At 47.0% G+C, this 27,399-nt stretch overlaps 2 protein-coding genes across 4 annotated transcripts in view; one reads left to right on the top strand and one right to left on the bottom strand.

Moving 5' to 3' along the window:
• Positions 1 to 1,560: 1,560 nt before the first annotated feature.
• Positions 1,561 to 10,186, bottom strand: DUSP15 (dual specificity phosphatase 15). Its single transcript, XM_025986097.2, has 7 exons — positions 9,942 to 10,186; positions 9,318 to 9,351; positions 7,651 to 7,733; positions 5,025 to 5,074; positions 4,071 to 4,145; positions 2,899 to 3,070; positions 1,561 to 2,055 (listed from the first exon to the last, which is right to left on the bottom strand). The coding sequence occupies exons 1-7, from the start codon at positions 9,960 to 9,962 to the stop codon at positions 1,783 to 1,785; spliced, it is 708 nt and encodes a 235-aa protein (XP_025841882.1). The 5' UTR covers positions 9,963 to 10,186; the 3' UTR covers positions 1,561 to 1,782.
• TTLL9 (tubulin tyrosine ligase like 9) overlaps positions 9,354 to 27,399 on the top strand; it is a 49,135-nt gene continuing 31,089 nt past the window's right edge. The window contains exons 1-3 of one of the 3 annotated variants that reach the window (XM_072736138.1): positions 9,354 to 9,896; positions 20,362 to 20,405; positions 25,830 to 25,922. In XM_072736138.1, the coding sequence (XP_072592239.1) occupies positions 9,828 to 9,896; positions 20,362 to 20,405; positions 25,830 to 25,922 (206 nt within the window). In that variant the 5' untranslated portion in view covers positions 9,354 to 9,827. Of the gene's footprint in view, positions 9,897 to 17,132; positions 17,442 to 20,361; positions 20,406 to 25,829; positions 25,923 to 27,399 lie in introns of those variants that run through there. The other 2 variants (XM_072736140.1, XM_025986096.2) reach the window with 2 other exon arrangements.

Genomic DNA, 27,399 nt, shown 5'->3' with positions numbered 1-27,399 from the left:
TAGGGTTTGTATCTTTCATTTAATTGTCAAAGGAGGGTTGCAGTTTGAAAGAGGTCTAGTCGCTCAGACTACTCCACCCTTTGTTGCATACAGGGGGGAAACTACAACTCCGAGCGAACAAAGAGCTGGATGCCCAGTCAGCATTGACCAGAGGCTGGTAGTACTATCTTTCATGTAGCACCTATCACGGGGGGCTTTCTTCATGCTCCGTACCCTCTGTTCTCACATGCTAGCCACCACTCAGTTCTGACCCCTCTATAGTTATAGCCATGACTCAGACTCACCTGTAGGGCTCCAGCAGGGCCCAAAGCATTTCATAGGATTAAATCCAAGAGTAATAATTACATCTTAGCGGGAATTTTAAGTGTGCCAGACAATCTCTTCATTTTTCTGGGTGGCAGAATCATAGTAATTAGGAGGATGGGGTTCCCAGCCCCACCCCTGGCTAGCTGGTGACCTTGGACACCAACTTCAGTTTCCAGAGGGCAAGGCTGGGCAGCAGGTGAGGATTATTTCATCCATCCTCCCACCCCCCCCAATACTGGAATCTGGGCTCCCCCCACAGCCCTGAACACAGTGCTCAGTGCATAACAGGAAAGGAACTCCATACAGGTGGCTCTTAGAGGTTTTTCTGACCCCTCTCAACTCCAAGTTACCTTTAGTTCAGAAAACTCAGCTCCGATGACCTCTGTTCACCCTCGGGGTCACTCTGATGCTTGCTTGGGCTGCCCAGAGGCCTTCCCTCCTCAGTGGCTGCCCCCCCTGGCCTTTAAGCTCCAGGTGGGAAGGGTCTTGAGTGGGAGAAGATATTTGCAAATGATATATCCAATGAGGAGTTAATATGCAAAGTATATAAAGAACTGAATACAAGTCACCACTGAAAAGGCCCCAAATAATCCAGTTAAATGAGCACCAAGGAACTGCTTCTTAACAGCCACCATGGAACACAGACTGTCCAGGTTCAAATCCAGCCTCCTCTACCCTGGCTGTCCTCAGGCAAGCAGCCTACCCTTTCCGAGCCTCAGTTTCCTCCCAAGGATTAAGCGAACTCATGCATATAAAAACTCAGGCAAGAAGGAGGCGCTCTAAAGCTCACTAGCTAGTATTTGTGAGTAGCGAAGAGGAAGGAGCTGATGAGGAGCAGAAGGGCTCAGCAGGGGAAAGGGATTCATAGAGAAGGAGGGATTCAGGGGCCTTTTCAGGAGACCAGGACTCCATGGAGAGATAGGGGTGGGGGTCAGGGCAGTGAATGGAGTCTCAGGATTCAGCCCAGCCCAGAGCAGTTTTTGGGAGGTGGCAGGCTCCTCAGGCCCTATGGGACACAGACCCCCGCCCCCCTACCTCGGCTTTGTTGCCTGCACACTCTAGTCCCTGGCGGGCTCCTGCATCCCTGCCCCTTGCTGAATGACCAGGAGAGGCTCATACAGACAGCTTCTGTGTCTCTTTAATATCCTCCAGGCCCATCCACCCCCCACCCATCCACCCACTCCCACTCCCGCTGCCTTTAAGGGTGGAGGCCCGGGTGCCCCCTCCCCCCAGCCCAAGGACTAAGGCACCAAGTGGCTGCAGCAGGCCGGTCCAGACACAGAGACGCAAGGATGGAGGACACACAGACTGCAGACGCAGACAAGCAGGGCGGGCATCAGGGGCGGGGGCAGGGTCAGGCCGCCGCGGGGCTCCCACGGGCTCTGGGCCCGTCCTGGAGGCCGTGGGAAGCTCCGACGGCCCCGAAGGGGGGCAGTCGTTAGGCAGAGGGGCGCCACGGCGGGGCGGCCGGGATCCTCACTTGCCGCCTTTACGGGACAGACACCGCGGGAGGCAAGAGAAAGTCTGCTTGACGCGCGCCAGCAGGGGCAGCGGCCGGTGGGCCTCCCGGGGCGGCCGCGGCACCAGGCGCTGCAGGGTTCCCTCCGAGGCCGCCGAGTGCGCCGCTGGGGACGCGGCCGCGGCCGCCGAGCCCTGCCGGCAGCGCTTGCACAGCGGCAGCAGCGCGCGCACGTCCTCCTCGTCGCGGAAAGGGCTCTCTCCGAAGCGCTCCTCCAGCTGCCGGCGGAGCTGGACGGGGGGTGGAGGAGACGGGTCGGCCGGTGCCAGGCGGCCGGCGGTCCCCTCCCCAGTCCTCGCCGCTCCCGCGGGTCCGCGAGCTTCCCAGCCCCCGCTAGCCCCTCCCCTTCCTGAGCATCCTCTCCCCCTCGCTTTGGAGGTTCCAGGGCCCTCATGGAGTGCCCTCCTCCTCGGAGTCCCTTCCCTCTCCTGAACCTCCTTCCCCTTTGACACTTCATCTTGCAGACCTGCTAAAGCCCCCAGCACCGTGGGGACCACATGAACCCTCCTCCCTGAGCAACAACCCCACCCACACTGGCTTCCTCTTTGCCTGCGCCTTTCCTCAAGCAGCCTTGAAGATAAGCCTGAGTACCAGCGGGCCACTCCCACTCGAGGGGAGCCTTTCTGCACCTACTGCTTCTGTCTTTCATCCCTAATTCCCAGGAAGGTGTCGGTTCTTGACATCTCCATGTGCCATCTGCCCGGTGGGCATAAGAGAAGGAGATGCTTTGGCCTCATCAGGAAACCAGGGGTGGAGTAGGGAATGGACATTCCTCCCCAAAGGGGTCAAACATTCAAATGGTAGAGCATGCAGTGCTGGGCCCTTGTCAATTGAAGGATCCAGTGCTGGCCCAAAGGAATCCAAATTCTAAACTAAAAAGGAAAAGAAAACATCTGGCTGACCACACAAAATACACCTAGGGGCTAGATTAGCTAAGGGTCATGAGTTTGAGATCCCCAGAAAAATCTCCTGGTAGGTCTGAAGCACAGGCTAAATTCTTTCCAATCAATTCTCAACTCAAGCGGGAAGAGTCTCCCTGCCCTGCCCAGCTCCTGCCTCTGCCCCAGCCCTACCTTCCGGGAACTGCCCCAGCCAAACTCTTCCAGCTGCTGCCTAAAGCCTGGGTTGGGGTTGGCGATAGGCCGGGTGGCCTTGATGGCTTCAAGCACGTCCCGCCAGCCTAGCCCCGTCACAGTCATCACATATGCCGTCACGATGGTGGTGCTGCGGGAGATACCTGCAAAGCTGGGATACCCGGCCCCCCCAGGCTTCAGGTAAGGCCCAATCTCCTCCATGCCCTTCCTTCACACACCCCATCCCCACACCTCAGCTCTCCCACCCTCAGACTCTGATCTGCCATCATAGAGAGCCTACCAGGACCTGTTTTCCCATTTTCTTTGCCCATGCTGTTCCTTATGCCTGGAGTATCCCCCTGGCACTCTCCCACATCACAGGCCTGAGTGAAACATCACTTCATTCATTTGTTCAACAAACATTTCCTGACCATCTGTTAATTTTCAGGTACTGGGGATATGGTAGAGAATAAAACAGACATGGTCTCTGCCATCCTGGGGCTTACAGTACGGTTGGGAGAGATGGCCACTAACCAAGGAAACAATTTCAGGTGGTGATAACTGCTCTGAAGAGCAATCTAGAGGCTAAGAGATCATATAGGAAAAGGCATTAATCTAGTGGAGGGGATAGGGAGGGATGAGGGAAGGGGTTTCCAAGGAAATGACATCAAGCTGAGTCCTGAAAGATGGGTAAAGGTCAGTCAAGAATGTTCTGGGCAGTGTACAAAGCCCATGAGGTGGGATTCGGTCGATGTGGAGGGTGGGGAGTTGGCCAGTGCAGCTGGAGTGGGGGAAGGAGGGGCAGAGGGCAATAGACAGGCTGGAGGAGCTGTTCTTAGGACTGGGGCTCTTACAGAGCCGCCCTGAGCCCAGCATAGGGTAGGTGCTCAGCAGGTAGGTTTTTCTCCATTTTACAGAAGAGGAAATGGGAATCTCAGGGAGAAAGAGCTCCTTGGTCTTGGCCACACTGCTGGTAAGGGACAGAGCCCTGATTTGAGCCCCCGATCACCCTCCATCAGATGAATGGTAGACTGTCATGCATGGGGACAGGATGGAGAAGGTCGATCCCAGGTTCCACATTCCCCATAGGGTGTGTGTGTGTGTGTGTGTGTGTGTGTGCGTGTGTGACATAGAGGACAGCCCCTTACTTCCTCCCGTCCTTCTTAACTCACCAGTGCACAAGGCAGTTCCCCCCATTGAGGCGGCAACAGTGGATAAAGTTGATACATTCTTTGAAGTGCTTTTTGCTAGAGAAGGAAGAGATAGGGTAGGGAGCACTGGGGGGGCATGTTCTCCTAGGAATTGTCCCCCTCCACACTGATGGGGTGCCAAGAGCCCTGGGTCTTCGAGTCAGCCAGCCTAGGCAGAGAATAGGGGCCTGTACTATAGAACAAGTAGAGGTGGTGTGAATTAACAATGGCGGCATTTCAGGCAGGGAAAGAGGCCAATAATGAGAAATCCCACCATGGAGGCAGGAGTGCCTCTCCAGTGGATCCTATTTGCATGGAGGGTTTATCTTTCAAGGAAATGGGTGTGAGGGGACAGAGGACTCCCACTCTTCCAGGGTCTACAATCAGAGCATCTGGGGACAATGTTGGTCAGCAACGGGTTGGGAGAAATATCTGTCTGGGTTACTTCCAGGCTGGGAGGTACTGCTGCTAATAACAAAACATAAAAATCCTGCTTCCTGAGTCCCCATTACATGCAGGCCCTGTCCTAGATCCTCAACCTGTGCCATCTGATCTCAGAGAGGGAAAGCGATTTGTGCAAGGTCACAAAGCAAGTAAATGGCAAAGCCTGGCTGGAGCCCAGAGGTCTTAACTCCAAGGCCAGGAAATGGCTGAGCCTGACCCCTTCAAATCTGCTGGGGCATCTGGTCCTTAGACAGGGTACTCTCCATTTCACAGCTAAAGACACTGAGCTCTGGAAGATTACAGGTCTTGGCCAGGACAATAGGCAAGGGTGTAGCTGAGACAGAGTCAAACATAGGTCTGAGTGACCACTTGTGCTAGGGTCCCCAGGACAGCTCTTTGGCATGAGTCCTCTCTGTCATCCCCCAGACCATCCCCCACCCTCCCTCCCATTACCACAGAAGACACTTCTGTTGGTGCCTCCAGAGAACTTACATGGGTACCTCAGGGGTGTCCGCCACAGGGATGCGAAGGTAGGTTATGTCCTGTAAGTACAAAACACACATGGGCAGTGGGGGGGGGGGCCCTTGGCTGCACCCCTGACCTTGGCCAGGGCTGCCCAAGCACCTCAGGACCCCAGTCCAGCCCCTGCCCCTCTCTGAGCCACTGCTGCCCCCTCCATCCAAAGAAGGTGGATATCACCTCTGAGTGCCTCCCAGCTCTGAGTTCCAGAACCTTCTGAGAAGATGGTATCCTAACCTCATAGGTGATTTGGGCAAGAGGACTTGATAAAAAGGATCCAGGGACCTTTTATTTAATAAGTGGAAAAGGGCAACTAACAATGACTCTCCTCCAAATGAGGTTTACAAAAATCATACCCAAAAAAGGGCAAAACAGGGTCCCTGGCTGGCTCAGTGGGTAGAGCATGCACCTCTTGATCTCGGGGTTGTGAGTTTGAGCCTCACGTTGGGTGTAGAGATTACTTATTTTAAAAAGGGCACAATGGATTTTATTATCTTGACAAGAAACAAAAACCATTAACATAAGTTTATAGCTCATCAACTGCAGTTATAAAAGTATGTGCTGGGCAGCCTGGGTGGCTCAGCGGTTTAGCACCACCTTCAGCCTGGGGCGTGATCCTGGAGACCCGGGATGGAGTCCCACGCCGGGCTCCCTGCATGGAGCCTGCTTCTCCCTCTGCCTGTGTCTCTGCCTCCCTCTCTCTCTCTCTCTCTGTGTGTGTGTGTCTCTCATGAATAAATAAATAAAATATTTTTAAAAATTTGTTTTAAAAGTATGTGCTAATTATTCAAATAATCAAGGGATGAGTTTTCTGTAATTTCTCCCACAAACTGGCTGTGACATTCTTTACTTCTTGCTTAACCTTCACACAAGATCATAAAGCTGATTTGAGCTCCTCTTCCAAGAATCACTTTTCTCAAGGACCTCTTTTAATCCTTTTATATTCAAATTACTCTTTTTCAAGTGCCAGGCCCACCACCAGCCTGGCTAAGGGACCCTGGGCCAGGTCCTCACTTGTTAATGGCTTTGTGTGAGATTCCAGTCCTTCTGGGACTCATTTTTCCCAAGGTCACACCACCCTGTATCTTTTGCAAGGTTTGCAATTTCACTTTGCAACACATTTGGCCTTGGGATTGCTTGGCATCATCAAACCCTGACTGGTAAATTCACGGATAGATGGGGAGGCAGAGCTGCTGTGGGAAGAGGTAAGACTGTTGGAGTGGGGACTCATTTGGCAGGCAGTCATTTCATTAGTCAATCTACTCATGACTTGACAACCTACTCCATGCAATCTAGTGATTGCATCCTCCAAATACTCCAAAACAAGCCTGCTCTATAAAGCAAAATCAGACTGCACTGACCTGGAAATTTCTTGTATGAATGACACCAAGAATCACAGATTATTGGAGGTCTGATCTTAGAGACCATTAACTCTGACACAGGGGGAAACTAAGGCCCAGAGGGGGAAAGGAACCTGTCTGAGGTCACATAGTAAACCTGTGACAGAACTTGGTTTGGTTCTCAGATCTTCAGAGCCCATTTCCACCCACAGTTATTCCCCTTTAGTGGGTGACATACATTCTAATAGATGAGGAAGCGGCTCTATTTATGGGATAAGAATATGATTAACTTTGCTATATCAGCTGTAATTTGTTGACTGTTATGTGGCTCTCAACAACTCAGTAAGGCATGTACTATTATAAAGTCACCATTTTAGGGGCACCTGGGTGGTGCAGTCAGTCGAGTGTCTGACTCTTGGTTTCCACTCAGGTCATGATTTCAGGGTTGTGATCCTAAGGTCATGATCTCAGAGTTGTGAGATCGTGCCCTGCATTGGGCTCCATGGTCAACAGAGAGTCTATTTGAGATTCCCTCTTCTTTTCCCTCTACCCTCCTGCTTGTACTCGCTCTCTTTCTCTCTCAAATAAATAAATAAATCTTTATAAATAAATTCCTATTTTACAGATCAGGCAATGGAGGCTCAGAAAGGTGAAGCCCTGGGCCCAAGATTACAGAATAAGTGGTCTGGATTTCCTACTTTTCTCTTCTGGGTTACAACATCCTTACCCGTCTTTTCTAGGATTCTATAATACCAGCACCAACCCTCCCAGTGGGGGCCATGCTTTACAGTGTGCAAAACATCTTCACCTTCCTGCAGCCCCTTTGCATCCTCACAACAGCCCCTCTTCGGGCAGACAGGACTGAGGGATCAGAGGCCCAGAGATTACACAGCAAGATATAAAAACCAGAATCATCCATTTGTATCATCTGTTCATTTGGGCAATGGGAACCCCGCATAGGGGCCGTTTTATGGCTCAGGGTGAGGCCTCTGGGGTCAGACCATCAAATCCTAGCTCCTTAGCTTTGTGGATGTGTGGCCTTAGGCAAGTTTCTTTACCTCTCTGGGCTTCAGTTGCCAAATACGGATCAAATGGGGATGCTAATGTAAAACAAATCAGTTTTTAACAGAATGACCTATTATGGGTCAGGGAGGCAGTATAGGACCCAGCAGATAGTAAGTACTTGATAAATGAGTGCTGTGGGGTCTAAAGCTCCCCTCCACAACTGTACGCAGCCCAAGGACAGGGGTAGGGAGTACCTGCAGCAGAGGCTGGGGTGACTCGTGGATAGAGATGATATGCGTAATCTTGTTCCGGCCCAGCTGGTCCGGATCTTTGGCATCTGAAAGAAACGAGATGCCTGTGCCAATCTAGTCAGAGTAACTTATGTGTCCCTGACGGCCAAGAAAGATGGAAGCTTGCTGCCCAGCTTCCTGCCCCACCCCTCCATCTCCACTTTGGCCCACCCTCTGCTAGCCCCCTTGTCCTTGGACACCTGCGTTCCTGGCATGACAGGTCCCACCGCACCCCTAGGCTTCAGTCTTATCTCTATGGCTCCCACAAGTAACAGCCCAGCCTCTTCCCAGCCTTGCTCATGCTTCCTTCCATGGCAAACACCCTTTTCTGGCATATCCTTGACCTAGCAACTCTACTTCCAGAGATCCTGTCTACAGAATGGTTTGCTCACCCAGAAAGCTGTGTGTAGAGGATAATGTTCTCTGTAGTACTGCTCAAAACAGTAAACACACCAGAAATTGTTAAAAAGCGGGAGCAACCTATACATCCACCATGAGAGAACTGAATAAATAATGGTATAGTCATACTTGAATATTGTGCAGCCATTGGATAGAAAAGACCCCTCTGTGCTGATGTGCAAGCCTGTCCACAACATACTATCAAATAGGAAACAGGTCACAGAACAGCATGCAGAATGCATTTTTGTTTTAAATATTACATCTGTATCCACAAAGATATATGAAAACCGACCCAGGGATAAACCTCACACTTCTATCAATGGCCATCTCTAAGGCCTGGAATTCCAGTGTATGCAGCTCTTTTAGAATCAGAATAAAAACATATCCCCTCTCTCCATATGTCTACTTCATTTAACACATTCACTGAGTACTTACTATGTGCCACCTTTGCTGGGCATGGGAGTGTAGGGGCAACTTCATGGCCCCTGCCCTCATGGGGCTGCAGACTTAAGATTCAGAGCGTACTTAGCCCAATACTCAAGATTCAGAGCGTACTTGAGGCGTGAACTGCTGAGGTGGCTCCCAGGGAGGAGGAGATCAGATTTATGGGAGTGGAACATCTATGCCAAGGCCGGTGGGGGGCAGGCAGGGGTGGAGGGGGAAAGCCCTGTGCTGGTGCAGATGCCCCTTCTTCTCTGAAGCTTTCTCTGACTCCACATGGCGTGGAGTCTCAATCAGCTGGTCTCTTAGCACAGGCCTGGGACTGGTAGAGGGCCATGGCCATGGGACAGAGTGGGTAGTGCTCACTAGCACGTTTCTGGGGCAGAATCGAGTCTCGAGAGACCTCCTCTCTGTGTAGAAGCTTGTAGGGGGAAGGTTCCCAGTTTCTCCACTAGAAGCAGCACCCCCAAACAGGCCTCAACCCAGAACCTCAGGGCTGTAAGAGCTCTAAGAGTGAGTGGGCCTTGTACTGGAGATACTGGGGCTCAGAGGAGGTGCAGACCTGCTTGGCATCTGGCAGGCGTTTCGAACCCTTTGCACTGGGGACGCTCCCTGCCCACATAACACTTAGTCCTCATGAACGCCTTCTCCCTCCCAGCCTGGCATTGCTTCCCTGCCCCCGGCCCCATTCCTGAGAACTTCCAAGGTGTGTGGGCCAGAGCATGAATGGCGGACACAGGCTTGGGACAGGCAGAGTGCCATGGCCTTGGGACAGAGTGGGCAGTGCTCACCAATGAAGTTTCCGAGGTAGAGTCCGGGAAGTACCTACAGGAGAGACAGGCTGGGGTCAGTGGGGTAGGGATGAAGGCTTCCCACGGGGTAGCTGGGGGCCCACAACCCATCCTCCTCCTGTGACAGGTGTCTGGACCTCAGGACTCAAGGAGCAATCTCCTCCCCCCACCTCCTGGGCCTGGACTCTGCCCCAGGGGTGAGAGCTGGAAAGGTCGAGAGGAGAGGTAGACTTGCCAGGTGGGCGGTGGGGAATTCTGAGGAGGGAGACGGGAAGGCAGGGACAGGAAGAAGGACATGCAGAGGCAGAGGGGGAAGAATGGAGAAACAGCACCTGAGAGAGTCCCAGGAGTCAGAGACAAGGAAGACAGAGACACCTGGAGACAGGGCAGGGCAGGGGACTCGGACAGAGTGCGGGAGTGACAGAGAGCCACAGAAGGAGCCAGCAAGGAACAGCCACAGAAACAGGCAGAGACAGACACACGGAGAGAGACGTCAGCGGAGACACAAGGATGCGGGGTCACAGAGTCGCCGGGAGACCGAGACCTGGACACACGGCGCCTGAGGGCGAGGGCCAGAAGGTCAGAGGCGGCCAGGGGCGGGCTGCGCGACCCCCGCCCCCCTACCTTGGTCATGCCATTCCCCATGATCCCGGGGGCGGCGGTCCGGGCGCGCCCCCAGCTCGCCGCCCGGAGAGCGCTCGGCTCGCAGCTGCCCTGCCGGCCCAGGCCCGGCGCCTGCAGCCTGACGGGGAACACGGGCCCCTGCCCGGCCGCCGCCGCCGCCGCCGCCGCCGCCGCCGCCGCCGCCGCCGCCCGCCGACCCCCGGCCAGGGAGGGAAATGGTGGTGGAGCCGCCGCCGCCGCCGCCGCCGCAGGCTCCTCCTACCCCCTCGGTCATGTGGGGCCCCCCCCACCGTGGGTCGCGGCGGGGGGCTGGACAAAGCCCCAGTGTGCCGGGCCCAGGGCCCGCGGGACAACGGCAGCTTGTTGGGCCGCGTGGGGCCGCCACCTCCGGAGGGGGGGCGGGGGCGCTCCCCCCACCTGGCACCGTCTGGCGCGGGCGGGGTGGGCGCGGGGGCGGGCGGAGCCCCCGGCCGCCGCCGCTCGGATCCCGGCGCCCGCGCTGCCCCGACCTCCCTGGGGCCCTGGGCCGGGAGCCCCGCTGCCTCGGCCTGGCCGCGCTGTCCCAGCAGAAGCGTGCGGGGGGCTGGGCTTGGGTCGCTGCGGGTCCCCCTACATTCACACACTGTGTGGGTAATTCCTTCCTTCGGAACAGCCTCACTCCTGCCCCGCCCCCATGCCCGCATCCTCCCGGCCAGCCTTCCTCCTCCCCCACTCCTGCGGCCATCTGCCCTCCCGTCCTCCAGTCCTCCCATTCATCCCTTCCTCGGTCCGTCCATTCATCCATCCGTCCATCCTCCCTCCCTCCCACTCTTTCATCCCATCCACTTTGGCCTCTATGAGGATGGTGCCATCTGGGTCAACTCTGCTGAGACCAGGCATAATTGCCCTTAGGGGCCTCAAGAGATCAGGGGTAAAATGTGAGGGGGGAGATGTTCCAGACACCTGGGTCCCTTGGAGTAAAGAAGACTACAGGAGGATGTAGTTAGAGTCCACAGAGTCCTGGACCTGGAAAGGTTCCAGATCCTATTCACCTCTGACCTGCTGGGTGACCCTGGGCAACTGCCCTTGGCTCCCAGCTACCCTATATCCAGGTGTCTCAATGCACTGAGGTGAGCCCTCTCCAGCTGCTAGGACCAAAGCTGAAGAATGTAAAGTAGTTGAGACAGCTCACCTCCTGTGGGTCTGAAATCGAAGCAGTTGAGCCAACCTGGCTCCTCCAGCCACCCTCTGCCCTACATCTATAGTAGTAGGTGACTATGGGGGGAATGTTGGTGACAGAACCTGTTTGAAATGCAGTGACTAGAGAGAAATAAAACTGTCTTTGGCATTTCTTTCTTCCTCAAATTCACAGTGTGTACCTGAGGCTGCCTATCTCATTTCTCTTTGTGCCTAGGATTCTCATAAAAACTGACTTATTCAACAAATGCTTACTGAGCACCTACTGTATGGTAGGTACTAGGGACACACAGGTGGCTAAGGCAGACAGGGTTCCTACCTTTGTTGGCTAATAATGTAGACCAAGACTGCCCAATAGAAATATAATGTGGGTCACATGTGTAATCTTAAATTTTGTAGCAGCCACATTAAAACAATAGAAAGAAATAGGTGGTTAATAATCTATTTAGGGACGCCTGGGTGGCTCAGTGGTTGAGCGTCTGCCTTCAGCTCAGGGTGTGATCCTGGGGTCCTGGGATCGAGTCTGGCATTGGGCTCCCCGCAGGGAAACTGCTTCTCCCTCTGCCTATGTCTCTGGCTCTTTCTCTGTCTCTCATGAATAAATAAATAAAATCTTTTTAAAAATTAATGTTTTTAAATTTAATCCAGTATATCCAAAATATTATCATTTCAACATGTAATTGATATTTTAAAATTATTGAGGTATTTTGCCTCCTTTTTATTGTATGAAGTCTTTACCACCCAGTGTGCACTTTACACTTAGAGCACAGCTCAGTTCAGGAGCCACATGTCACTTGCTTAACACATGGCTGGGAGCTACGTATCGGACATCTCAGGTCTAGGAGGGAAGGCAAACAAAATAAGCAAATAGAAAAAGTGTTTACAAATGCTCACAATTTTCAGGAAAGGAAATAGAAAGAGGCAGGAAGAACGTCTCTAAATAGGCAACATCTGAGCTGAGACCTGACATAGAAGAAAGGCCCAGCTATTTAAAGAGTAGAGAGATTTGGGATACCTGGGTGGCTCAGTGGTTGAGCATCTGCCTTTGGCTTAGGTCAGGGGTCCTGGAATCGAGTCACATATCAGGCTCCCTGCATGGAGCCTGCTTCTCCCTCTGCCTGTGTCTCTGCATCTCTCTCTTTCTCTCTGTCTCTCATGAATAAATAAAATCTTAAAAAAAAAAAAAAAAAAAGAGTAGAGAGATTTCTAGCAAAAAGAACAAGATAAGCAAAGGCCCTGTGGTGGGAAAAGTTTGGCCTTAGTGAACGGCTAGTGGGACTAGGGTGGAAAGGGTGTGCCAAGGGGGTTGAGGCTAACGAGGGAGTGGGGAACCAAGCCTACAGGACTGAGTATGGCCATCATGGGGAGTTTAGGTTTTCCTCCTCTGTGTGATAGAAAGCTGGTGGGAAAACTTAACAAAGGAGGCCATCTGTGTCATCTGGTTTACATTTTAAGTTGGTCACTTTGACCCTTATCTGGAATGAATATATTAAAAAGGTGAAGCAGGGAGGCCAGTGAGGCAGTGGTGCCCTGGGACACAGCAGGAGCAGGGAAACTGGACAGAAGGAGACAGACTTAATATTTCAGCAGCACAGCTGATGGGACTTTGCAAATAGATTGTATGTGGGGGAAAGGGAGGAATTCTAGGACCATTCCCCATTTTCCTGCCTTGAAAACCACTGTTTGTCCCACGGAAGTGAGAGCAGGGCTTCATCTATTCAACAAATGTTTATCGGGCACCAAGTTATACAGGAAAAATTGCACCAAAGATGTACTGTCTGACGTGTGTTTCCTAGAATGCCCACCCCAGAGATGGCATAAAGAAATACTGACAGAGGAGTCCTCACACTAGTTCCTAGTCCTGGCCCTGGCCTTAGCAGCTCCATGGCCCAGGGCAGGCAACCAAATGCCCCTAGGTCTCTTTCCTCATCCACTAAGGAGCAATAATTAACAGTGCTTTGCACTCTTACTTGGTTGTTGGAGGAATAATCAGGTCGCATGTACAAAGGAACTCCATCATGTTAAAAACCCTGTAAAAACACCAGATGTAGTTATTAAGGCTTAACACATTTGATGTCAATGAACTGTCCTGCCTTCAAAAGTGTTACCTGTCAAAAGTTCAATTTGCCTTAGATAAGTCAGGGAGATATTATTTTACAAAACCAGGAATATGAAGATGCTAAAATGCAGGTCTCACTTTATCACTTCCTTGCTTAAAACCCTTTTGCGTGGTTCACTGTGGTTGGCAAAATAACCATCTCCCCAGAGGGGTCTATGCTCTAATTCCTGGAAATTGTGAGTACATTACGTTATATGAGTAGGGAGATTTAAGGCTGGAGATGGAATTAAAGTAGCTGATCAGCTGACCATGAGATGGAAAGATTGTCCTGGGTTATTCGGGTGGGCCCAATGTCATTCCCCAGGTCGTTGTAAGTGAGAAAGGGAGGCAGGAGAATCGAGTCAGGGGGGATCTGATGATAGAAATAGAGGTCAGAGTGGTATGATTGCTGGCTTTTAAGATGGAAGGGGTCATGAGCCAAGGAATGTGGATGGAAAAGCCAGGAAACAGATTCTCTCCTAGAGCCTCCTGGGAGCCCAGCCCTGCCGACACCTTATGTTAACCTAGTGAAACCCACTTCAGGCTTCTGACCTCAGAAGCTGTAAGCTCATACATTTGTGTTCTTTTAGGTCACTCAGTTTGTGGTAATTACAGCTGCAGTAGGAACCTAATACACTCACCAATGCCCTTAAGGAAAATGTTCAATCAAGGCTTTGTGGGATCTGGCTTCTGTCTCTGTGACTTTGAGTAAATTTCCTAAATTTTGTGAATCTCGGTTTCATCATCTGTAAAATGGAAGAACCTCTATAGGTCTGTAGTGAGATTAAGTGGGAGGATATATTTCAAGTTCCTAGTAGAGAGAGCACATGACCCATCATCATAATTATCATTGTCATTATTATTATCATGGAACACCTGAGAGGGAGTTAGGAGGCCCTGGTTCTGCTCCCCTCACTAGAGCTCTGTTTTCAGATCTGTAAGGACACAGCAACAACATAGGGGTTTGGCAGCTTCATCTCTTCCCTCTTTCCCACTCTTTCCTGGTCACCAATCTGCATTTGCTTCCACAAACATGCTTCCCTCTCTCTGATTTCCAATTTTGCACACGCCGTTCCCTCTGCCTGGAATGTTCTTCCCATCCCCTTTGCCAGACTAAATCCCATTTCCTCCTGCCAATCCTCGCTGACCCCAACTAAAAAATGGTTAGACCCCACTGTTAGACATTCCCAAGGCATCCTAAACTTCTCCCTCAGTCATGGTACTGATATTCTTTTCTTGTTAGGGCAGAAACCAAAAAATAAATCCAGGTAAGAATACCTTGGCCTATTCGCTTCAACCGTGTTGTTTAAATAAAACAAAACATTGCAAACAAACTTAAAATAGTTAAAGTTTCCTATCCTCTCTCCTCTTCCTTCACTATCGCTAGAGGAAACCACTATCAGGAATCTGGTGGCATCTTTCTAGTCTGTACGTTTTGTAAAGATTTTATTTATTTATTTATTTATTTATATTTATTTATTTATTTATTTATTTATTTATTTAAGAGAGAATATGAGAGGGGAGGAGGGGTAGAGGGAAAAGCAGCCCTCTTGCTGAGAAGGGGCTCAATCCCAGGACCCCAAGATCATGACCTGAGTTGAGGGCAGACACTTAACTGACTGAGCCACCCAGGCACCCCTCTAGCCTGCATTTTTAAACTTTTAATACCAACGTAACCATATTTTATAGAATATACTTTGTTGTGTTCAAAATTAATACAAATTTCAACCTTTAAAAATATTTATCATTCTATAACTCTCTTTTATTTATTCAACAGTAGGTTTGGAGGATATTTTTATGTTGATATAGATCTGGACCACTAATTTTTATCACTGCATAGTATTTTTTTAGAATATATTCCATTTGGGGATCCCTGGGTGGCTCAGCAGTTTAGCGCCTGCCTTCAGCCCAGGGCATGATCCTGGAGTCCCAGGATCGAGTCCCACATCGGGCTCCCTGCATGTAGCCTGCTTCTCCCTCTGCCTGTGTCTCTGCCTCTCTCTCTCTCTCAGTCTGTGTCTCTCATGAATAAATAAATAAAATCTTAAAAAAGAAAAAATATATTCCATTTTATTAATCCATCTCACTATGAGTGGACATTTAAATTGTTCCTAATATTTCCCATAATTATAAGAGTGTTGCAATGAACATCCTTGTTAGGGAAAAATGTCCACCTTGTGCATTAGCTTCAAAGTGACAGTCTCTGGGTTGTACAGCTGTGTTCAGAGAGCCTGTAGGATATATGTCCAGTAGTGGAATCAAATTGTAAGTTGTGTGCATTTTCAACTTTATGAGATATTGCAAATTGCCTTGTTAGTGTGAGTCTACCAATAGCATATAAAGGTTGAGTTTCCCTACATCCTCAAGGTGTCCTCCTCCTTTTAAAACATTTTATTTATATTTATTTATTTATTTATTTATTTATTTATTTATTTATTTAGCTTGTCTTTTAATTGAACTTATAATGTCTTTTGTTATATGGCAGTTTAGATTTTGAGAAAGTCAGGTTAACTTTTTTCCACTATGACTTGTACTTGTACTTTACTAAGAAATCCTAAAAAAAAAAAAAGAAATCCTTTCCCACCTTGACATCATAAAATATTACATATATGTATATATATGTATATATATATAGACTTAAATTTTTTTTCTAAAAAAATTTTTTTTCTAATAGTCTGAAGTATTTGTTTGCTGTATTTATTCTTTAGCCTATTTGAATTAGGCATCTATTTTTCACTCCTTTTTCTTTTTTAAAGATTTTATTTATTCATGAGAGACACAGAGAGAGGCAGAGACACAGGCAGATGGAGAAGCAGACTCTGTGCAGAAACCCTGATGTGGGACTTGATCCCAGAACTCCAGGATCAGGCCTTGAGCCAAAGGCAGATGCTTAACCTCTGAGCCACCCAAAGTGTCCCTATTTTTCACTCCTATGGAAAGCCAGTTTCTCAATGCCATTTACTGAGTCCTCCATACTTTCACCACTAATTTATGATGCCACTTCTATTGTACATTAAGTTAAAACACACACATATGCACACATACACCTGTATCTGTTTCTAGGATCCCCATATTATTCCACTGATATTTGCATCTCTTGGGTTGAGAAGGTCTCTCAAAAGTCCTAGCTGGATTTGAAAGAAATCACACATTTTTGATATTGAGTCTTCCTGTCCATGAACATGGTATATATATCCCTCCATTTATTCAGGCCTTTTTAATGTCCTTCAATGTTTTGTAACTTTCCCTATGAGAATATAAACTCCCCAAGGGCAGATATTTGTTGGTTTTCTTCATTGCTGTATCTGTGAGGACAGAGTCAAGAATGACGCATACAATAGAGTAGAGGCTTGATAAGAATTTGTCATTAATAAAATGTCTTGCATGTATTTTATTAGATATATTCCTACATAACTTATATTTTGTTGCTATGAAACATCACATTTTTTAAAAACAGTTTCTATTCAGCTCTGGTTAGCCTACAGAAGACCCAGTGCAGTGGAGAAGTGAGGTAGGGAAAGCAGGGAGCCAATACAGAGTGCAATGAGGAATAAGTTGCTACTTCAAGTTAGATGCAGTGGAGAGAGTATCGGATTTGTGTTCTAAAAAGCTCTTCAACTACCTTGCCAAGAATGAGTTAAAATGGATAGGGCAGGAGTGGGCACTGGCAGACTCATCAGGAGGCTACTGCAGGAGTTGAGATGAATCCTGTATGGAGTTGGTGCCTAAGAATTAGAGAGTGGCTGAGAAAAAGCAGAAGTCTGACTAGCTGCGTTGCCAACTATCCAAATGACAAGGCGACTTAGTAAGGGATCCAGTAAGGAAACTTTGTACCATTGCATTTACCAAAAGCTGACAACTTTTCAGACAGAGCGCTCTTAGGTCTAGCGAAATGCAGCTGGAGGAAGCGCTGGGCAGTCCGTGCCCGCCCAGGGCAGCCACTCTCTGGCCGTGTACGCCCCAGGGTCGCAGAGGCTGGGAGAAAAAGGTCGAACGAAGTAAGAGGGTCTGGGCCTCCCGGGCGCGCAAGAGCTTTCGGGTGCTGGGATCAGACTCTAGACTGCAAACCCTGCGAGGAGGAGGGCCTTTGGCTCATCCAATCAGAGAGGAGGATCCGGGAGCCCTCCATCACCTTGGCAACGGGACGCGGAGGCTGGAGCTGTCGCAGTGGCGGTTTGGGTCCGGCCCTGGTGGCCCTGGTGAATCGTACCATGTCGCGCCCGAAGGTAGGAGTGCCGCCGACTCCAGATGCTTTCCTCGTCCTTAGAGAAGGGGGGAGGCCTCGGAGGCATTCCGACTTGGGGGGTCTCCGCGAAATGATTCTGGATCGAGTGGGAGGAAAACGATGAATTCAGAGAAGAGACTTCAAGCCCTGGCTGGCCGCGCGCCGCGGAGGAGCTGCACGAGTCCACCACCAGGCTTGCTCGCGGGAAAGTTACGAAAATCTGAGATTCTAAACTGTATTCAGCGATTTCTGTGACCCTGGGGGAACCTGAGAATTTTCGATTTCCTGACCTGGAAAAGCTCCTAGAAATCTATTCATCCCGCCTCCCCCTTGCCTACCCATCCATCCATTCATAATGGAATAGATGTCCATCCTAAAATGCTAATCAATGACTTCTCTAAATTCTTAACAATAAGGACACAGAAGTGAATTAGACAAGTCTCTGTCCTTTAGGAGTGCACCGGCCAACTCACCCACTTTAAAATGGGAAAAATGTGATCCAAAGAAGGGAAACGAATACTCTAGAATCCAGCATCCTCCCTGCCATTAGCCTACTTCTTACCCCTTGTTCTACTTCTCATGAATTGGCACCCCCATGTCTTTAATTCCCTCTCATAAGAAAAAACAAAACAAAACAAAACAAAAAACGAATGATTACATTGGGCCCACTCAGGTAATCCAGGATAATGTCTCTATTCTAAAGTCAGTTGATTATATCTCCAACCTTAATTTCCCTTTGTAATGTAACGTATTCACAGGTTCTGGGATATTAGGACTTGGACATCTTTGGAAGAGCATTATTCTGCCTACCACAATATTCTATCATCAAATAATTGGGAAATGAAAATTTAAAAATATTATTTAAAATTGCATCACAGGGACACCTGGGTGGCTCAGCAGTTGAGCATCTGCTTTCAGCTCAGGGTCTGATCCCAGGAGCCAGGATCGAGTCCTGCATCAGGCTCCCTGCAAAGAGGCTGCTTCTCCCTCTGCCTGTGCCTCTGCCTCTCTTTCTCTCCGTGTCTCTCATGAATAAATAAATGTTTTTTAAAAATAGCATCACAAAATCAAATACTTATGAATAAATTTAATTTAAAACGTCCAAGACTTCTGTACTGAAAACTAGAAAATACTGTGGAAAGAAATTAAGACTTAAGTTAATGGAGAGATAGACCATATTCATGGATTGGAAGCCTTAATACTTGATAATATCACTTCCCAAAATGATCTACAGATTGAGTACACTCCCAATAAAATCCCAACACACTTTTTGGGCAGAAATTAACAAACTGATTCTAAAATTTATATTGAAGCACAAATGACCCCAAATTGCAAAGATAATCTTGAAGAAAACAAAGTTAGAGGACTCGTACTATCTGATTTCAAGGTTTACTAGAAAACTATTATAGTTAAGATAGTGCAGTAGTAACTTAAGGGTAGATAAATAAGTAAGTAAAACAGTTTAGAGATAGACCTACATATACACAGCCAACTGAATTTTGACAGAAGAGTCAATGCAACTCAGTGAGGAAAGGAAAAGTGTTTCAACCAAAGACTGGATAAACATAAAGGAAATAGAACTGAAAACATGAAAGAGTATAAAATATATACCAAAAAAGAGTAGGACACCTTACTAGTGCTGGGGGAGTTACAGGGGTTTGAATGTACTACTGGGATAAGAGTTCACTTACTTTTGTAGGTGCTAATTTCTGTCAGTTTCATAAAGCAGTATCCTCTATCCCTTTCTAATGGTTCTTTTGAGGGATAGGATAGTGTGGTTAGCAGAATTCTAGGTGATCCCCAAGATTCTCACCCCTTGTGTATGCACCTTGTATAATTCTTTCCCTTTCAGTGTGGGTGGAGCCTGTGAATTTGATGGGATAGTCACTACCATGATTATATGACATGCATCACATAGGACTCTATTGTGGCTGACTTGAAGTGGGGAGGGTTGGAAGTCAGAGAAATGAGTTCCTGCTGGCCTGGAAGAAAGCAAACATCCATGTTGTGAATTGCCTAGGCGGCCATGTTGAAAAGAACTGCACGTGGCCTCTAGTTGCTGAGAGCAGTCCCCAGTCAACAGCTAGCAAGTAAACAGTAAAAGCAAATAAATCAGTCTGGCAACCTCAAGCAACTGAACTCTGCCAACAATGTAAAATGACCTTGGAAAAGGACCCCAAGCCCATGTACAAGAACCATAACCCAGGCCATCACCTTGGTTGTGGCCTTGTGAGACCTGGCTAGAAGATCCAGCTAAGCCATGCCTAGACTCCTGGCCAATGGAAATTGCAAGGCATAAATTTGTATTATTTTAAGCCATCAAGTTTGTGGCAATTTGTTATGCAGTAATAGAAAACTAATGTAGATGACAAATCTGTCCAAGTTGCAATGGTCATCCTGCACAAGACCAATTTTGATTTCTTTTTTCATTCCTGCCATTAGGGATCAGTATACCAGGACTAAAGGAATGGTAGAAGCAAAATAATACCCACACCCCACTGAGTATTTGAACGGTCCATTTTGGGTGGAAGAAATTAACTTCGCCCTGAGTCTTTGACCCAGCCCCCTTCTGGACCATGGATCTAGTCAAACATTCAAGTTTCAGTTCCTTCTCACAGAGCCTGCTGAACTCAGCTCTCAAAACTGGGGTTCAGGGTTGGACATTTGGAGCACTGAAAGCTAAGTCATGCCTGCGGAACAATCCTGTGAGGTGGGTCCTTGAACACTTGGAGATTTATTCCAAGGACCAAGTTGGTGGGCACATGCTGACCAGTGTGAACTTGGCCAGGCTGTTTCATGTCTCAGGAATTGGGCAATGTTGCATCTGATGGTTTGAGCCTTTTAATATCTGCAGTAAATTGAGCTGGGAAGGCAGGGTGGATATGCAGAACCAATTACATCACTTCTTTTTCTCCTTGCAGAATCAAAACTACAAGGGCCATGGACTGTCAAAGGGAAAAGAACGGTGAGTGGTCCCATGTAATCTAATAAATACAGAACTAACTTCCTTCTTTCTTTCCTTTTTCCATCTTTCTACTCCTTCTTTACTTCAATAATAATAATAATAATAATAATAATAATAATAATAAATGACCACTGAGCACTTACCATGTGCCAGACTAGTCATTTGACCTGTATAATCTTTTTGAGTCCTTACCACAATCCTTCAAAGTAGATATTACTTTTGGGTCAGATGGGAAAACTGAAGCTCAGAGAGGCTAGGTAACTTACTCAAGACTATAGGATCAGTTAGTGCCAGAGCCTGTTGGGCTCCAGGGCCCATGTGGTATCTATCTATGCCCTCCTGCTTCCTTCAACAACCACATGATGACATGATCACTCCAATGTCAACTCTGCCCTGGTCCTCTGCTTCCCTCTGCAGCAGTAACCTGGGTGCAGAACTCAGCACCTCACTGGATCCACTAAATGGAATCTACTCATACAGAGCAGGAGAGAGCAATGTAGACTTTCCTGAAGTATTTTTGTAGGGAGTCAGAGGAGGTTACATCGCATACACTGTGACACATATTTTAGATATTTCTATTCTATTTCATTCAATATTTCTCTCTTTCTAAAGTCACATCTGGCAACACTGCCACTGAAGAGAGCATGCGTGGTCTCTGACCCTTCCCTCATACAGCACACATCAGAGCAATTCAGCACTCTTCCAGATGCTGATCCTACACTTACACACCTGTGCCTGCTCTAACCAAAAAAAAAGGGCACTTCAGTTACCAGGATATGTTTTATTAGTCCAGACACCAATTAGAAATGTGTTTATCTACGAGTAATAGGAAACCCAACTAGTAGTAGCTTTAAAAAAATTTAATTTAATTTAATTTTATATTAAATTTCTTCATGTAACAAAGAATCTGGAAGACTGGTGCAGTGGTTCAACACTGTCAGAGTTAGTGCCCTTGTGATTCTCTTGATCTTTTCCCTATGGACACCCAAAGGGTTGCTACAGCTCCAGCCCTCATGTTGAGATCAAGATGGGAAGAAGTGAGGAAGGAAGTCTCAAGCCACATCTCTTTCTCTCTTTATTTTAATCAAAAGAACCAATGCTTTCCAAGAACCCACCCTCTTGAGCAATCTTACATTTTTATCTTACTGACCAGAATTGTGTCACATGGACACCTCTAGCTGCACGAGACTAGGAATATAAGTTACATAGATGATGTTATATTATTATTCTACGTGCTGCTTTTGTCACATAAAATTATATTTTCAGTATTCATGTTGGTGCATGTAAGTCTGGACACATTTTAACTACTATATGTGTTCCATTGTATACCACTAGCTATTTATCTACTTCCTGTTGAAAGGCCTTTAGGTTTTGTCTTAGTATTGATTTCCTCCAGAAGCAAGCCTTGAAACAAGGATGTGAGAGCAGATTATTTGGAAGGTCAGAAGGTGATTCCAGTAAACATTGGCAGGGAAATGAGGATGTGAGACAGCTAAGGGAAAGAAACCAATAAAAGGTGCATTACTGACAGGTTATTGTGGTGGGCAGGTGGGGCTCAATCTGGGGATTCCTAGGAGTTAGCACAGAACACACTGCAGACTTATCCCAGGTGAGCGATGAGGAGCTGGAGGATTAATCCATCACCTCCAGTTGTCACTGGTTGTGTGCTGTTGGGGGAGGGAACTTTGGATCTGCTTTAAGCACTGGCTGAGCAGACTCTGGGAGCCAGAAAAAGTCCTCAGGCAAAAGGTTGCAAGTGCTAGCAGTGGAAAGCCCTCTGATTGACTTGCACAGGAATGGAGAATGCCCAAGGGACAAGGGTGGACCACCAACTGTGTGCTGTAGGTTATTTCCATAAAAAATATTAATACTTATAAATGAGCATCCCTGCCCAGTGCATACATAAGGTATCTATCTTGAGTACAGAGCTAGGATGGAACTGCCAGGTATAGAGTGTGTGCAAATTCAATTTTACTAAATACTGTCATGTAGTTTTCCAGAGTGCCTTCTACCAGCACGAGAAGAATTTCCAATTTTAGCACATTGTTGCCAAACTTGGACTTTTAGATTTTTGCCAGTCTAATGTGTATGAATAGTACCTGACAGTTTTGATATGCCAAATTGCTCTCTAAAGATTTATCCAATTTACAGTTCCATCAGTATTATAGGATAATTATCATTTCCACATTCTTGCAAATGCTTGGTATTTGTCTGGTTTTAAACATTTTCCCCAATCTGATGGATTTTGAAATTGTATCTCTTCATTGTTTTGGATTAAGTTTTAAATGCTCCTTACTTTACTACTTTAGAGCAGTGGTTCTTAACATTTGAGGCCAGGATTTCTTTACTACTTAAAAATTATTGTGGACTCATTAATTTTTGTGTGGCTTATACTTGTCAATATCATATTAGAAATTTAAAGTGATAAATTAAAAATATTAATTCATTTAAAAAGCAACAGTGTGGGGATCCCTGGGTGGTGCAGTGGTTTAGCGCCTGCCTTTGGCCGGGGGCGTGATCCTGGAGACCCGGGATCGAATCCCACGTCGGGCTCCCAGTGCATGGAGCCTGCTTCTCCCTCCGTCTATGTCTCTGCCTCTCTCTCTCTCTCTCTGTGACTATCATAAATAAATAAAATTAAAAAAAAAAGCAACAGTGTACTCTACCTGGTAGCAAAAATAATGTATTTTTATGAACTTTTTAAAAAAGATTTTATTTATTTATTTATTTGACAGAGAGAAAGAGAGAGTACAGGCAGGGGGAGCAGCAGCCAGAGGGTGAGGGAGAAGCAGGCTCTCTGCTGAGCAGGGAGCCCGATGCCAGACTCAATCCCAGGACCTTGAGATCATGACCCAAACGTAAGGCAGATGCTTAACTGACTGAGCCACCCAGGTGCCCCTATTTTTATGAACTTTAACTGTATTCTCCCTCCCCCAAATTTACTAAAATTAGTAGTAATTGTTTTTACACTTTTTTGTGAATTTCTTTAATGTCTGGCTCAATAGAAAACATTTGGCTTCCCAAATCTTCTGGATTCAATCTGTTGTGATATGTTGTTTCGGTTGAAGAACGGGAAGAAAATCCAGCCTCACAAAGATGTGTAGTTGGAAAAGAGAGAACTTTGTGTACTTCTGAAAGAGGGTTGGGACCCTGAGGAATACTGGGACCACTCATCAAGAATCACTATTCTAGGTGCATATTAACAATATGCATCCTCAACTCATCACTGTCTATTAGGAATCAGTATTGTACCACTTCCTGCACAACACAAGAACCCTAGAACAGCATGCTCTATTTACTCCCCTCTGGTCCTTTATGCTGTTGTTTTTGTCATGTATTTAAACACTAAAGAAAATTCTTCAGGCGGAAGGAAAATTATACCAGATGGAGATTCAGACCTACAAAAGGACTAATGTGTGAAGAGAGAGAGAGAGAGATTGATTTTCCAGAGATTGTAAACCCTTTCCTCTGACTAGTAGGTTGGGAGCTGCTTATCTGATTCCTCCTAAAGCTGAGTGGAACATGGACTGGACTGAAGCTTTAGTTACACTGAGTTCACTCCAAGCACAACCCCCTGTACTGCTGTTTTGAGCTTTTGCTCTGTGAGGGGGTTAGAGGGCAGTTTGGGTTTTGTTTGTTTATTGTGTGGTTTTTTTTGGTTCACTTTTGTACTCAACGTTGCCAGAACACACACCCCATCAATGTGCATGAGTATGGTTTTTCTCTCAGCTTTACTGTGTTCTCTATGGGCTTCTTTCTCAAGCAAATTTAATGCAATGTTGTTTTGGTTTGGTTTGGTTTGGTTTGGGAATGGGGCTCTTTCAGATTTTGATTTGTTTGGCCACCCTATGTATTCCCTGAGGTCAGCTGCTTTCTCCTGGAGCCTGCAAAGTCTTTTCTCCACAGCTGGCTCATTCCTCCACTTGCCCACACTCAGATACTCCCCAAACCTAGAAAATGCTGTATCTCCCTGCTCCCTCACGAAAGGCTTCTTTCTCTCCAGAATCAATTCATCAAGTTTTCTTTTGTCCATTGCTCTCCACTAGCCCCATAGTCAAGTGTGATATCTATTTTGCGCATTTTTTCCCTTGTTGTTACTGTAGGACTGAAAATCTTTCACATCCTTTCATATTGTGACCTGAAGCAGAAATCCTCTCCTTGGTATTTTAATTTACTTGATTGCTGGGAAGGTTGAGGATCTTTACACATGTGTATTAGTAAGTTTCCTCTGCTGTGAATTGCCTGTTCATATCCCCTAAGCATTTTTCTATTGAGTTCTTTGTCTTTTTCTTAATGATTTGTAGGATCTCTTTATGTACTTGGTCCTAAAGTCTTATGGATTGTAAGTATTGCAAATATTTTATCTTAATCTATAGCCAGTCCTTTAACTTTATTTGTGGTATATTTTGTTACAGAGTTCTGTTTACGTACAGAAATGTGCATACATCATAACTTTACAGCTCAATGAATTTGCTTTTTTTTTTTCAGCTCAATGAATTTTCATCAACTTAGTATACCCACAGTAGGAAACAGAAAATCACCAACACCCCAGAATGCCACTTATGCCCTCTCCCAATCATCCGCCCCCCCAAAAGTAGACATTATCCAGATTTCTAAAGGTGTGTTAAATTTTTTTAATTAAATATTGACTTTGAGAATCATGGATTCCTATGCAGTTGTAAGAAATAATACAGGGAGATCCCGTGTGCTCTGTACTTGGTTTCCCCAATGGTAACAGAGAGTAAAACTATACAGTAGAGCATCACAACCAGGATATTGACATCTGTAAGGAAAATTCCCAAGGCCACCCACAAGGATCCCTCATAGCCACACCCATTCCCTCCTTCTCCTTCTGCCTTCTCCCACAGTCCCACCCTCACCCTGTCCTTAATGCTCCGCAACTGCTAATCTGTTCTCCATTTCAATGATTTTGTTATTTCAAAAAGTTATATAAGTGGAATTGTACAGTATTATAATAACCTTTTGAGATGGCATTTTTCACTTGACATAATTCCCTAGAGATGCATCCAGATTGAATGTATAAATATTTCACATTTTTATTGCTAACTAGTATTCCGTGATATGGATAGACCACTATTTGTTTAACCATTCACCTGTTGAAGGACATCTGGGTTTGTTACCAGTTTGAGGCTATTATTTTTTTAAGATTTTATTTATTTATTAATGAGAGACACAGAGAGAGGCAGAGACATAGGCAGAGGGAGAAGCAGGCTCCCCATAGGGAGCCTGATGCGAGACTCCATCCCAGGATCCCAGGATCACGACCCAAGCCAAAGGCAGACACTCAACCACTGAGCATTCCAGGTGCTCCAGTTTGGGGCTATTATGAATAAGGCTGCTACGAACATCCTGGTACAGGTTTTTGTGTGATCCTGAGCGAGCGTTCTGTTGCCTTTCTTGCAGAGAGCAGAGAGTATCAATCCGATTCAAGACCACTCTCATGAATACTCTCATGGATGTCCTTCGCCACAGACCAGGATGGGTGGAAGTAAAGGAGTAAGATACCTCCCCAGCCCCTGCCAACCTCGTCCCTCCTTCCCTTTGCCTCACAGGTCCTTGTCTCCCTCTGTTTTCTCCCAGTTCCCATTGGTGGCTATTGGGACTTGTGCAAAGGGACCAACATTTATTTAGGACTCAAAATATATCAGGTATCTTATGGACACCCTCTGTCTTTTTAAGCCTTACAACCATCCTGTAAGATATGATTATGTTCCGATGTATTAAGTCAATTGTTGAAGGTCACACAGAACATAAGAGTCAGAGTGGGGTTCACATTCAGTTCTATTGGACTATTCCACAGGCAGTGTTCTAGAGCTCTCCAGAATCAAGAAACGCAGCCATCACCCACTAGCTGGCTTGACTCCAGTGACCTGACAGGTCCAGGTCAAGGGCTGCTCTTTCCTGGTTACTTACTAGTTCTGTGACCTTGAACAAGTTACTTGACCGCAAGCCTACATTTCTTCTTCTATGCTAGGCCCTGGGGATACTGAGATGAACAAGCATCCAATGCCTGGCACATAGTAGGTGCTAACGTAAGTTAGGGTTAAGATTTGGATGCATGTAACAGAGACCCAAAGTAAAAGAGGCTTTGACAGACTGGAAGTTATTTTTGTCTCCCATTGAAGTTCAGATGTAGGAAGTTCAGAGACAAGACAGCATAGAAATTTGGATCCATCCACTTCCATCTTTCCATTCTGCTATCCTGTCAGTGAGGTCTTTGTCATCAGGGTCTAGGGTAAAGCTCCACCATTACATCCAGAGTCCAAGCAACAGTAGGTTGGAAGAAGGCAAGAAAATGCATCCCCTGCCCTTGAAGAGCACAGCCTAGAAGTCTCTCACATTGGCCAGAACTTAGCTTAGCTGCAAAGAATCTGGAAAATATAATCTTTATTTTGGAAAATGTGGATTACATTGTCCCAGCTAAATGTCAGGAAATCTTTATTATTTTTATTAAAGATTTTATTTATTTGAGAAAGAGAGAACAGGAGAGAGAGAGAGAAAAAAAAAAGAGAGAGAGAGAGCACGAGCAGGGAGAGGGGCAGAGGGAGCCCGATGTGGGTCTTGATCCCAGGACCCTGAGAGATCACGACCTGAGCTGAAGTCAGACACTTCACCGACTGAGCCACCCAGGCAACCCTAAATGTCAGGAGTTCTATTACTGTAGGGAGAGGATAGATATGAGGGGCGTGAGCAAGCAGCTGCCCTGACATGGTACTCAGTAAGTATTGTTGCTTAACAATAGCTAAGCCTGTTAGACTCTCTTTAGCACTTTACTTGCATCACCCCTGAATCATTCAGCAGATCTTCTGGGAGGTGCTATTATTGTACCCATTTACTGAAAGTCGGAAAACTGGACACAGAAGAGTTAAAAATGCCATGTGTGAGGTCACTTGACTCAGCTGGTCAGGGCTTGAGCTAGGACTACACCTGGTCAGTCTGGGTGCAGAGTCCCAGGCTTGTCTCCACCCTGTTC

Source organism: Vulpes vulpes, chromosome 14, assembly GCF_048418805.1.
Source record: "Vulpes vulpes isolate BD-2025 chromosome 14, VulVul3, whole genome shotgun sequence".
Classification (NCBI taxonomy): domain Eukaryota; kingdom Metazoa; phylum Chordata; class Mammalia; order Carnivora; family Canidae; genus Vulpes; species Vulpes vulpes.
The sequence above is the reverse complement of the archived record's forward strand: the minus strand, read 5'-3'. Positions and strand labels throughout refer to the sequence as shown.